Source organism: Hibiscus syriacus, unplaced genomic scaffold, assembly GCF_006381635.1.
Source record: "Hibiscus syriacus cultivar Baekdansim isolate YM2019G1 unplaced genomic scaffold, ASM638163v2 tig00110893_pilon, whole genome shotgun sequence".
Lineage (NCBI taxonomy): Eukaryota > Viridiplantae > Streptophyta > Magnoliopsida > Malvales > Malvaceae > Hibiscus > Hibiscus syriacus.
The window spans coordinates 4,776,363-4,789,963 of record NW_024062901.1 but is presented as its reverse complement, the minus strand read 5'-3'; the positions used below and the strand labels follow the sequence as shown (position 1 = coordinate 4,789,963).

General features: G+C 33.3%; 1 protein-coding gene and 1 pseudogene across 1 annotated transcript; one reads left to right on the top strand and one right to left on the bottom strand.

Moving 5' to 3' along the window:
- Positions 1 to 4,523: 4,523 nt before the first annotated feature.
- Positions 4,524 to 7,832, top strand: LOC120145099 (protein NSP-INTERACTING KINASE 2-like). Its single transcript, XM_039158997.1, is given in 13 exon segments — positions 4,524 to 4,885; positions 4,975 to 5,107; positions 5,210 to 5,281; positions 5,378 to 5,521; positions 5,608 to 5,679; positions 5,779 to 5,838; positions 5,920 to 6,017; positions 6,127 to 6,135; positions 6,138 to 6,275; positions 6,399 to 6,740; positions 6,856 to 7,235; positions 7,340 to 7,463; positions 7,466 to 7,832. Coding segments are annotated over 13 exon segments (1,869 nt in total). The 5' UTR covers positions 4,524 to 4,782; the 3' UTR covers positions 7,660 to 7,832.
- Positions 7,833 to 8,343: 511 nt separating this feature from the next.
- LOC120145175 lies at positions 8,344 to 13,485 on the bottom strand (annotated as a pseudogene).
- Positions 13,486 to 13,601: the final 116 nt, after the last annotated feature.

Here is a 13,601-nt window from a genome sequence, read left to right as displayed (position 1 = left end):
TCAAATAGGCTTTAATTAAGATTTGATTTGACATTTAACGCTCAAATTAATACCTAGTTTGATGAAAATATCTACTTGGTGATAGGAAACTGATTCTATGAGGACTTGATTAGAATGTTTTGAAGTTTGAAGACTGATTTAGAATTTAAATAATGTGTTAGTGACATCCAGTGTAATTAACCCAAATCTTTAAGAAGGGGACCTTAATATTTGTAGTTTCTTTCATGGTATTTTGGTTAATTGGCTCTCCAACCACATCAACATTGAAATGTACATGACATGTGACACCGATGCTTATACGACCAATTCGCAATTTGAAGAAGTACGTAGATATTTTTCGAATTATATATTATGATATATTCAACTAAATCTATCATCTGACAATTGGATATGTTCATCCGATCAACATATACATAGTCATAATCACCTTAGACTTGACACCAACACTAAAAGTTTGTATATAAATCAACATAGAACTATATAAAGTCCTCTCGACGATTCAACCCGTTTATTCTCTCTTGTCTCTATACTAAACAATCATATGTAAAATTCTTCATCCAAATTAAAGAGACGATAAACAAGAAGTTATCGTATTTTCATTTCTCCTACCAACACTAACCATGGTGAGTCTATACGCTTGAAATGTCTATTTCTATACAAGGACAACGGTTTGGATTGGTCTTGAAGTAAGATGTTCCTATCAAGTGGGTGTTCTTTGTAGTAAACCTTTCATGTCCGATCAACTTTTCATTTCGTAAAATCATGATGAATTTGCACCGAGCCATAGATTTTCCCTTCAACATTCAAAGGGGGAAATTTGTGTAAAAATGAAGTCAACTATACTTGATGGGTCTGCACTGCACGTGTATCGAAAATAAGCCATCATCACCTTTGCTTCCAATCCTATGATTTCAATTTTGTTAGAAGTAATTCTTTGTTAATATAATTTAAGGTTAAAAAATGATAAAAATGTATGTAATCGAAAATGTAAAAAAATCGTAATATTTTTAGTTATATTTAACTTAAAATATTAATTTTTCTAATATTTTTAATTAAAATGAAATGTTTAGAAAAGTCAACATTGTAAGTTACGGGCAACAAAAAATATTATGTTTTTTAATCACATTTTCAGTTATATCTATTCTTTATCGTTTGTTAACCTTAAATTAGATTGTCGTTCCTTAGAATTTTCGTTTTATTAGAACTTTGTATTTTCTACGTACTGAGAAAATATAAGCATTTATAGTAACTTCTTGGTAGTATTTTGTAATTTTTAAAAAATTAGTCGAGTCATGTTGAATTATCGAGTTTATTTTTAATTTAATTATAAATATTTATAATATTATAATCCTAATTAGTTTTGATGTAAATGACTTTCTATAATCATATATGATATGCATGGACGAATCAAGATTTTATATTAGGGGACAACCCTAAACCCATAGGGACTAACTAAAATTATTAGGGACGAATACTATTTTCAATATAAATAAATAAAAAAATCTAAAATATATAATAATTTTAAATTTTTAAGAGAACGACTTCCCCACCCGCTTGTATCCCCTATCCATCCATGACGATATACATATATATTTATTGATATTTCTTTATATGTAATATATACCATGAAAAACTTAACTCAATTATTAAAAATTTCGGATTATCCAAATTATTTGAATTTTGTTTTATAATTTAAATTTTAAGTGAAATTAACTTTCGGTTATGTAGGATTGAAAGACGGGACAGTGAGTTTGACTAAGAGGACAAATATAATAATAATAATAATAATAATAACATTAAAAAAAGGAAAAAGGGTAATAATAATTGATACAACATAGCAAAGATCTCACGAGGAGCTATTGCCTCAACAATCTCGAGGATCATACCCCACGAGATCCTCACTTTTTTAATTCATTCATTAAACCTTCAATATGTTTTTATTTTGATCATTTGAGGTGTTAAATCATAGGGTAATTTCGTATTTAGTATTAAGCTATTAGTTTTGGTCTGTTTTAGTATCTAAATTTTTAATTTTCTTTAAAACCATGTTTAACATTTAGTTTTCATTTCATTTTTGTGCATCGTCGTTAAAAACTTAAAGCGTTTAGTACCTAAATTATCTCTTTTGATTCGTTTTAGTACATAAACTTTTAATCTTTTCAAAACTTAATGTTAATTTTTGAATGGTGTACTAAAATGAAACAAAAACTAAAATTTTTAAAGGTAATATGCTAAAATGAAACAAAAACTAACTTTATGTATGGTTTTGAAAAAAAATTAAAAGTTTAGATACTAAAATAAATAAAAATTGATAATTTAGATACTAGATACGTAATTTATCCTAAATCATAAATGAAAAGGTGTTATAACAATTGCATGTACTGATTTTATAGACATGAAATATATGTGTTGTCAACGTCATTTTCCCTTTCTTTTATTTTTTATTTTAAAATTAATTCTTCCTCCAAAGATTATTTTTTTGTAGTTTAATCTTTGTATCATCTCGTCGTTATAATTATTATTTTTTGACGTCTTCTTCGATCATTCAAGATATCAGTGAACTCACCTCAGTATCTCTTACCTCCTATCAGCTTACCTAAATCATTTTAAAACTCAACTCTAACAAAAAACTAGTGAAATCCCAAATCGCTATGACTTATAATATCTACCATTTGATCAGTGTGGAATCATGATATATAACATGTTTCTCCCTCCTTCACCTCTCCATCATTCGAATTTGAAAGAAGATATTTTATCGTCGAGAAATAAAAAAAATTCATAAAAAAATAAGAATTATTTTAGGGTCATTTCATAGCTTTTAAAAGAATAATGTATCGATCAAAGTGTCTTTAAGTATCTATCGGAGTATATCAAAAGTTTGATGATTAAATTAAAATGTTTAAAGTTTAGTGACTAAAATAAGAGTTAGAATAAAGTTAAAATAGTGAATTTATAATTTACCCTTAAATTTTCGTATAGACAATGACCCTCGTCAGGGAATGTTGGATTCTACACAGGCCACTATTTGTTGTAGCTTAGCTTAGCTTTGAGACATTGTTAAAATAGATAAATATTATGTTAAATATATATTTTACGACGAATATTAAATATGTTAATTTTAATAATTTTTATATTTATATTATTTTCATTTACATTATGTTTTATATCGTATTTTGGTTAATTTTATTGTGCCATGTTAGTTTCGAATAAATATAATCATAGTCAGGACGACGTAAAATTTTATGTTAGGGCGATCTCGAACTTATAAAATTTTAGGGACAAACTTAACTTATAAAATTATAAACGTAAAAACATATTTTCAATAAAAAATACATAAAAAACTAAAATATATAATAATTTTATAATTTTAAGGGACTGCCTCACCCGTCTCTCCTAGGTCTATCCATGATTATGATTGTATTAAAAAAATACCATGATTTTACCTAACCCCATTTGTTGAGTAAATCCAAAATTTGATTAGGCTTAATTATTATAAAATGATAAAATCATAGGGTGCTTAACAGTTAATATCACACTTTAATTTATTTTTTTATTTTTTTTATAACATCCTAATGCCTAAGTAATGCATGATTGAAAGAGTTTTTTCCCCAAAAAATTTTTCGGGTAAATTTGTGTTTAGTACTTAAACTATCAGTTTTAGTGCTTAAACTTCTATTTTTTAAAAACCGTACTTAAAATTTAGTTTTTGTTTCATATTAGCACCTCATTTAAAATTTAATGTTAAGTTTTGAAAAAAATGAAAGTTAGGTACTAAAATAGATTAAAACTGATATTTTAGGTATTAAACATGTTAAGTTTTTAATGGGGTACAAAAATGAAACAATTTAATTATTAGGTATGATTTTGAAAATAAAAATGAAAGTTTAGATACTAAAATGGAAAAAAAAACTGATAGTTTAGATACTAAATGTATAATTTACCCTATCTTTTTTTGAATTGATAGTAGATCAGATCAATGGTTGAATCGATAAATCATTAATTTAATTCTTTTGTAAAATTTTAATCATTTAAACTCTTGATTTGTTTCTATTTTATTAACATGAAATTTATCTGTCATTTCTTGATTTTTATTTTATTTCTCCATCCAAATACGAAAGTTATACAATTTGGAGTATGTGTCACGCCATGCTGTAATTATCGTTCTTTGACATCTTCTCCAATCACCAAAATATTGATAAACTCACCTCATTATCTCCTACCACTTTATCAGTTGACACCCAATTTGTTTTATAATTCATAAAAATCAACGGTAAAATTGAAACTCATAAACCCCTCGAACTACTCTGATTTATAAATATCCACCATTCAATTAGCGTGGAATAAAAACAGAAGCATTGTAAAGAAATCTCAATGAGTAAGTTAATTTTTTTTCATTTTAATGATCAAAATAGAAGTGAGAAAAAATTTGAGTGACGAATTTATAATTTAGCCTTAAACATTGAATAGCTACATGTTTCTTTTTAAATGATCAGAGTCTCTACTTTTCTTGGCTCTTGCTTCTGAGTTTCTGACAGAAGAAAAAATTGTTTTTTGAGAGAATAATTCTACAAATTCCAATTCTCAGGCAAATGGAGTGTGGGACTTTCAGAGCTCAGCTCCTGATGTAAACAATTGCATAATAAAAACAACAGAATCCCACTTAGCCATTCACTTTCAGTTGAATCTTTTGCTTACAAAACAAAACTTCCACCGGTTCTTCACCTGCTTTCATTACAAAGAAAGAAGCTTTCTTGGAGCTTCAAACTACTGGGGGAAAAAACAATGGGATTCAACAAAGACAAGTTTTTGTTAACTTGGGTTGTTCTGTTCTTCTTCTGTGTTTCTGCAACTGCTTTGCTTTCACCAAAAGGTGTTAACTTTGAAGGTAAACTTTCTGTTCTTACAACATCTTGCGGGACAAAATGGATGTTTTAGTTTGAATTTTTCGTTTGTTTTTGTGTGTTTTTTTTTCAGTGATAGCTTTGATGAGAATCAAAGAGCTTCTAGTTGATCCTCATGGTGTTCTTGACAATTGGGATGAAGCTGCTGTTGATCCATGTAGCTGGAACATGATCACATGCTCTCTTGATGGTCTTGTCATTGGCCTGTAAGTACCACACACACACAAAAACAAGACAAAACACTCGATTTCAAACTTGAAAATCTCTAACGGAAGACAACTAAAGAGAGATTATGGTTATGTTTTCAGAGGAGCTCCGAGCCAGAATTTGTCTGGTACGCTTGCACCATCCATTGGAAACTTGACAAATCTGCAGCTAGTGTAGGTTTCCAAAACTGTTCATCACTCAATTTCTGGTTTTTATATAGTTCCAATGCCTTAATAAATGGAAGTTCGTTTTTTTCTTCCTTTTTGCAGGCTCCTACAGAACAACAATATTTCAGGTCATATACCCTCAGAAATAGGGAAGCTTCCCAAGCTTCATACACTTGATCTTTCTAACAACAACTTCTCTGGTCAAATTCCCACCACTTTGTCCCATTTAGAAACCCTCCAATACCTGTAAGCACGCATACATCCATATGTATGTACATATATATATATTGAAAGAATATGAAGATAATGGGGTTTCCTTTGAATTGGATCAGGAGGCTAAATAATAACAGTCTCTCAGGAACTATACCTTCCTCTTTGGCTAACATGACTCAGCTCAGTTTCCTGTAATTCTCTTCAATCCTATGAAATTCCATTTAGTTTTTTTATTCCTTTTCATAAATTGATGCATATCAGATTAAGGGTCAACATTTTTGTTGTTGCAGGGACTTGTCTTTCAATAACCTGAGTGGTCCAGTGCCAGTGCTGCTTGCAAAAACATTCAAGTAAGTTTCAGAATCTATATATATATATATATATATATGTTCTATTTATTATTTGCTTACTATAGTTTTTAGTTGACACAGCATTGTTGGAAACCCATTGATCTGTGCTGCTGGTGCCGAGCAAGACTGCTCAAGAACTAGGCCAACGCCAATGCCTTTTTCCCTAAATAATTCACAAAGTAATAACAGTTCTTCCATCTTGAATGATTTCTTCATTTTTCCTGAACTATCTGTGTTCGATGCTCGTGTTTAACGTATAATCTGATACCGTTTTTCTGTGCTTGTTAGACTCGCAACCCCGGGTAGAGTCAAGGGACATAAAATTGCTTTAGCCTTTGGTTCCAGTCTAGGCTGCATCTGCCTACTTGTTCTTGGTTTTGGTTTAGTTCTCTGGTGGAGGCAGAGAAACAATAAGCAGATATTCTTCGATGTTAGCGGTTAGTTAAAACCAATATATATATATATATATATGTATGTAAATGTGTGTATGCATGAGAATCATGTAGTTTCTAAAAGAAGGGCTAATTTGTGTCCATAAAACATAATTTTGTACATTTCAGACCAACATAGAGAAGAAATTTGCCTCGGAAACTTGAAGAGGTTCCAGTTCAAGGAACTTCAGGTAGCTACTAACAACTTCAGCAGCAAGAGCATAGTCGGAAAAGGAGGATTCGGGAACGTATATAAAGGGTATCTCCAAGACGGGACGGTAGTAGCTGTGAAAAGGCTTAAAGATGGAAATGCCATTGGTGGTGAAATCCAATTTCAGACTGAAGTTGAGATAATAAGCTTAGCAGTACACCGCAACCTCCTTCGGCTCTACGGATTTTGCATGACCGCTACAGAAAGACTTCTGGTTTACCCCTACATGTCCAATGGTAGTGTTGCTAGTCGACTCAAAGGTAACGCAACAACAATCATTGCTGCTAATATTTGTGAAGTACCAACAATAATCTTAAATGTTCGAATAAGGTTAATTTTAGCTGAGAATAATGTTGGTGAGTTCTGTTTTTGCAGCCAAAACAGCTTTGGATTGGGGAACGAGGAAAAGAATAGCGTTAGGAACAGCTAGGGGATTATTGTACTTGCACGAGCAGTGTGACCCGAAGATAATTCATAGGGATGTTAAGGCTGCAAATATACTTCTTGATGATTACTGTGAGGCTATAGTCGGAGATTTCGGATTGGCAAAGTTGTTGGATCACCGGGATTCACATGTGACAACGGCAGTGAGGGGCACAGTGGGGCATATAGCACCGGAATATCTATCGACCGGCCAGTCCTCTGAGAAGACAGATGTTTTCGGGTTTGGTATCCTTTTACTTGAGCTGATATCTGGATTGAGGGCTCTAGAATTCGGAAAGTCGGCAAGCCAGAAAGGAGCCATACTTGATTGGGTGAGCTAATCAAAGAAGTTCCACTTCTCAGATTGTTCTAACTATGAATCAAACTACAGAAATCTAATGCACCAGGTGATTGTAATTATTAATTTATTATGCAGGTAAGAAAAGTTCACCTAGAGAAGAAACTTGAGCTGCTAGTTGACAAGGACCTGAAGAACAACTATGATAGGATTGAGCTTGAAGAAATGGTTCAAGTGGCTCTTTTATGCACTCAATACCTTCCGGTCAAAGACCGAAGATGTCAGAAGTGGTTCGGATGCTTGAAGGCGATGGACTTGCTGAGAAGTGGGAAGCTTCTCAGAAAGCCGAAGCAACCAGGTCAAGAGCCAATGAATTCTCCTCTTCGGAGACATACTCTGATCTTACCGACGACTCTTCCTTGCTGGTTCAAGCAATGGAGCTCTCCGGACCAAGATGACAAATGGGGAGCAAGAATCATAAGTCGTTAAGAAGACACTTAAAACAAATCTCATGAGACGTGACATAAATGTGTCTAAATGTAGTGTTTTGTATATAGTGTTATCATACCGATTGTACAAATTTGGATTAAAAAAATGACAAGTTTAGGCGGAGTTTTACAATTTCTGCTGCTGGTTGACTGAAGAAATTTTCTGGATATGATTTTACAGTGTGTTGCTCGTAATAAAACTGTTACTCAAATGAATTCTGGTTTGCTCCCTAAGGTTTATTACCACAGAAGTTTACTGAATTTACTTGCACATGAAATGGTTTATGCATGTGCATGTATCTATCCATGCATTTCGAGGGAGGAAGCATTCTTTTGCTATGATCATGGAGTTTTTAGTACTTACTATCATGCATGATATATTCATTTATTAACAAAAACTTTTATATTTATATATATATATATATTAATTCAAGGCAGTGAGGTAAACCTGAATTTGCAAAATCCTTGGCTAAGATTACTTAATTAGTGTGGAACTACAAGCTGCTACTAATAAATTTAACTAGAGAGTAAATGTCACAGTGGACTAAATGAGACTCTGCCAACAGCCCCAAAATGGCTAGGCAAGAAGTTCCCACCAAGGGAAGGCAAAAAAACAAGAGTAATGCTGCAAAAACTCGGTGGGACAAGAGATCTTTTAAAAAAGGGTTTTAATGTGTGCAAAATACGATCGAATCAGCCTCAGGTTAAAATGCCCCCATATAAGATGATTCCCAGACCACCGATTGCCAATGTCGTTAAAATTAGAGGAACTTTAAAGGGATCTCGATCCACAGCCGCTGTGTTTTTCTTTCTTGTATTAGCTTGCTGTGACCTCTCTCCGATTCTCTCATGAAGGAGATTACTAAGGTTGTCTAACTGATGCATGATCTGTCGTTGTCCCCGTGCAACGCTGGATATCTGCTTTGCAAACAGCACAAAGATATTTAGATACAGTTTTTATCAATATATACTTCACAGCAGTTATAACACTACTTGCATTAGAACTATGAACTTCTAGCCAGTTGATGACTGTTACGGAAAACCTGATCTCACGTATTTTGGTAAATAAGTCTTATGGCTTTATAAACAAGAGTTCTACCCCTAACGAGATGACTTTTCTCAAAAGATAAAATCATGAAGACAGCTCCTGAACTCTCATACGGGACAGTACCTCATAACAAGTATAATTCAAGAACATCTGACCTCTAGAATAAAAGGGCATAAAGAGACCAGTTGTAGTACCTCTTCCATTATAGATGAATCCTTAGCCAGCTGGAAGGATGATAAGGAATTGGGCATAATTGAACCGTTTCCTAAACCGTTGATGAAGTGAGAAGTTGGCGCAGAGCCATTGCATGGTTCGGCTTGAAAAGCCAAGTTTTGCTGGCTGGAAGTAGAATTCTTGATGGCTAGTTTGGAATTCAACTCTTCAATACGGGTAGTAAATTCATCCATTCGATCATTCAGAGAGGATATCTGTTCCGAAAGCTGAGTGATACTGGAGAAATAAGTACCCAAAGCATTTCACTGGAAAATCAGAGCATAAGATCATGCACAAAGCTACAAGAGCTAGCTAAAAACCTCATTCGCTGGAGCTGACTCTGAATTTTGCTCAGAAAAAATCCAGTCGCTCACATTATATCCAGCAAAGTTTGACATATTCTTCTCCCTTTGAGTTGAATACGAATGTGATGTGCCACTGTTTTCATTAACAAATATTAACTCTAATTCATAACTCATATAGGCCATTTAACAATCTTATGCAGCAGAAAGAGATGTATCATGTCTGTACCTTTTGAGATGCCTATTTCTCAAGAAAACCCTATTCGTAGAGGCTGGCAAGAGTTCTTCTTTACGGCTTGACACCAGATCCTCATCTAAGCTGAGCTTTGTCTTCAAATCCTCAGGTAGGGCCTGTCAAATAATTAGGTAAGGGAGACTAGCTGACTAAAATTGAAAATGATGGTACCAGATTTTGAGGGGATTCATACCATAACCTCATTTACAAGCTTTTCCAATCGGATTTGTTCGATATACGTACGTGGAATATATGAACCTTCTAAACCAAGCTGCAGCAACACATTTTACAACTGAACGGTCTCTTCCTTGCACCTATTTAAGAATGTCAAAGTGCAATGATAAGTATCGGCCTACAAACAAACAACAAATAGATGGTTTCGCATTACTTAAAGATAACAGATTACCATATTATTTTGAAGAAAAAATATGCCCAGTGTTTTAAATGAAATAAAGCATCAAAGTCCACACATTGTTATCTGAGCAACTTAAAATGCCAATTAGGCCATTTCCAAGAACGATAATGGCAATTATCAAGCATTTAAAGTCTGAATCGTATAAATCCATACAAGTTTTTACACTTTACAAAAGATATCTTGAAAATTAGACAAAAACTATCAGGAAAAAGTTCAAGTTTGAAATATGAAGAAAAAAATCATTTTCGAAACATTGAGCAACAATCAAGAATGAGATCTCAACTGGAAAAAAGAAGGTTCTGGAAGTACAATAAAATACCACAATTTATTACTAAGAATAAGATTTCAGATTCCCACAAATACCTGAAAATATTGACGATTTAGTTGTTCTAGCCAATCAATTTTAACACAAACTCTATCATCCGAGAATACATGGCTGTTCCTTTTAAGGATGGTTGCTATTGTATAACCCAAGGCCATCAACCCACCAAGGAGGCGCACACTAACTCCAAATGTAATTCTTGGAGATATGACAAATGGAATATCTATTACCCATTCCTGAAAGTGAGTATCACAAACTATCAAATCAGACTTTCGTGAGTTGATAGTGTCTTAACAAACATATTAGGAAAAAAATAAAGAACTTCAATTGAACATACAAACTCAAAAGTCTATCCACCACTAAGCTATCTTGATTTGCATGCATATTTTGAACAAATGTGGTTCCCGACATTTTATTTTTCATAATTAATATCAGCTTACAGCACGTACAAACTTTCTCTACATATCTACAATTACACCTCCAGTGTCCTATACCAATCTTAAGTTTAGCTGCTTTAATTGCATCATTTATAGGACCAGTGAAACTGTTGATCACTAATGAGAATATGAGGTCACATCTAAAGGGACTCGACTCGTGATAATAAGAGGCAGAATCAGAAGGACAAACCTCAAACATAAGACTGTATTTTCCATCTTTATTCCGCATACGGAGATATGATTGGCAAGATTCAGGATCCTCACCAGGAGGTAGAAGGTATATATCATAAGTCTCCTCCTCTGTCTCTGTATGATCTTCAGATAAGACACTCTTAATTTGATCAACCGTTAACTTTCTTGCTGACTACAATTAAAGAAAGAGATGCAAGAACATATAAGGACATGGAAACCAGGGTGTACCAATAGTACAGTCACCAGTATCATATAAATAGTAACCTTTAATATATAAGTAGGACTTTGAAATCCAGTAAATGGGTTGAACTTGTTAATGATTTTTATTTGCGCTGTATGGAGATTTGGCTCGATGAATGCCTTGTACATTGGATATACCTGTATAACAGAGAAAGAGCTGAGTTCTACAATAGAAAGCAAAATTAGAGCACAGAAGTAGAATAATCAAATTTTACAAAATAATAGAAACACCTTTTCTCTATCTTACATAATAAATTTAACCCAAAAGAGAGAAAAGAGTAGAACATACAGTTTCAGATATTTGATGGATTATTTCTTCAGGTTCTTGGCCAGCTCGCTGTATGTCTCGTAGGACTCGTTTAACAAGGTCAAAGTGAACTCCACCTGTTACAGATACTCGAAGATCCAGCATAGGTCGCAACTTTTCACTCAAAGCATAAATGCCCTCAATAATTACAATGCGGGAGCTAGGAACTTCAAGGGTCCTGTCATAAAAACAAGCTAGGGTTAAATATAAAATCTACGTAAATATGAAAGAACTATAATCTATCAGGTAAAGTATCCATTTTATACTATGGATTAAGGCGGTAAATTCTGTTTTATACACTAATTGATCAGGGCTTCTACATTATACAATTAAATGTTCTTTTCTCTGGCATACCTGCAAAAACTTAACCCTTTAGAGCAAATGATAGTACTGATATGTACTAAATGAAGGAGTTTTCAACCTGTATCCTACTCGGGTACTAGCCTTGAAATCATATATAGGAACCTGAACTTCTTTCCCTTCCTTCAAATCACGAAGGTTCTGGAGCAACGTATCATAATCCGTCAAGCGTGGATCTGTTGTTTAAAAGAACCAGAATAACATCAGTTTACTCCTTTGCTTGCTCTTGGTTAAAATCTTCAACATCCAAATCGAACATGCAGACAATCAAATAAAACTTCAAGGCAAAGCATATGTCATGTTCTATTCATATAAAGAAAAGCTACATAAACAACATACATTATATTGCACCATCTTTAAATGCAAAAAAAAAAAAAAAAGATAAGAACAACTCAAATTGACACAAAAGATAAAGAATCGTTATAGTTGCCAACAAACAAGAGAAAAGATGAGTTACCATCAAAGTTGCCATCAACAATTCTACTAGCTTCATTATAATTGTCCATTGATATGGTCGCAATGCTGGGCATGAAGTTGAGTATCTTTTCTGTAAATACAGTCTTCCCTGCTCCAGAAGGACCCGCTAATCCTACCAATATTATTCCATCATTTTTTTGTGCCAACAATTGGCTCGCACGAATGAACAAAAAATCCCTTCTCAAAAGAAAAAGGTTCTTGGATTGAGACAATCTCATAGTGATCACAATCCTTTCTCTTGACCAGCCGAACTTGATCTTTTAAGAGACCTGCTCTTTTATGTTGTGCTTCAATACTAGAAGCATCTTGAGGCATGACTATCTCCGGTATACCTTACGAAAATAAACAAATAGGAAGCAGGAAGAAAAAGGTATAGTATAGCTGTGTGGCCTTGTAAGACAACGAAAATACTTCAATGTTGAATGTTCTAGTACAAAAAGCAGCCTGCAAGCATATTAATGAGAGGAAAATCAAGATGATTCTTTGTCCATGTAGAACTTACTATGCCCTACTAATCCATAAAAGAGACAATCAAAGCATCAAATGCAACAATGAAAAGAGAAAAGCAAGTGGGTAATTTATCAATAAAAGATTACAGAAAACATATTTATTATCTCCTTGGATTGCTAACTGTCACGTTTATCGGTGGTACTAGTCATTAATATATCATTTTCCACTATTTAAACTCATAAAGAACTGTCAGATATTTAGGTGCAAAATATTAAGAAGAAAAGCAAAACCAAGCAATGGCAATCAAACTCATTAGTTTCTTCCTTCATTTGCTGAACCCTGGCAGATTTCAGATAGAAAAAACAATATGAAAAATCCAGGAAAAAAGTACCAAAATAGCGTCTTTAGATATCAAAATAATCTTCTTTTACATTCAACAAACGATCAAAATACAGAAAGAAGCACATTAAAAAGAAGAAGCATCAAATTTAACAATGTATCCAACAGTCAAAACAGAATCAGGAAAAACACCTCTAAACTTATCAGAATCTACATTCTAACACCATATTTGGATCTAAACAACCACCTTTACCCGGGGGGAAAAAGATACCCAGATTACATAATGGCAAAAGAAGCAATACCCAGATTCCAGAGTTAATGGAAAATATAAAAAACAGTTGGAATTGATTACGAGTGTACTCACCCAGTCCGGCGGAATGAGTCTCTTTTTTCAGTTTTTTAAAACCAAATGAGTTCACCGTTTCTCCGTACACATGAAAACCGGTTATTATTATTTCCCGGAACAGAAACAAATGTGATTTCTCGGGATTTTCCTTCTTAATTTTCTGGGGAGTTGGGAATTCTAGAGAATCTAAAGGGGGGAACTTTTCCGAGAATGGATTCACATAAAAGCG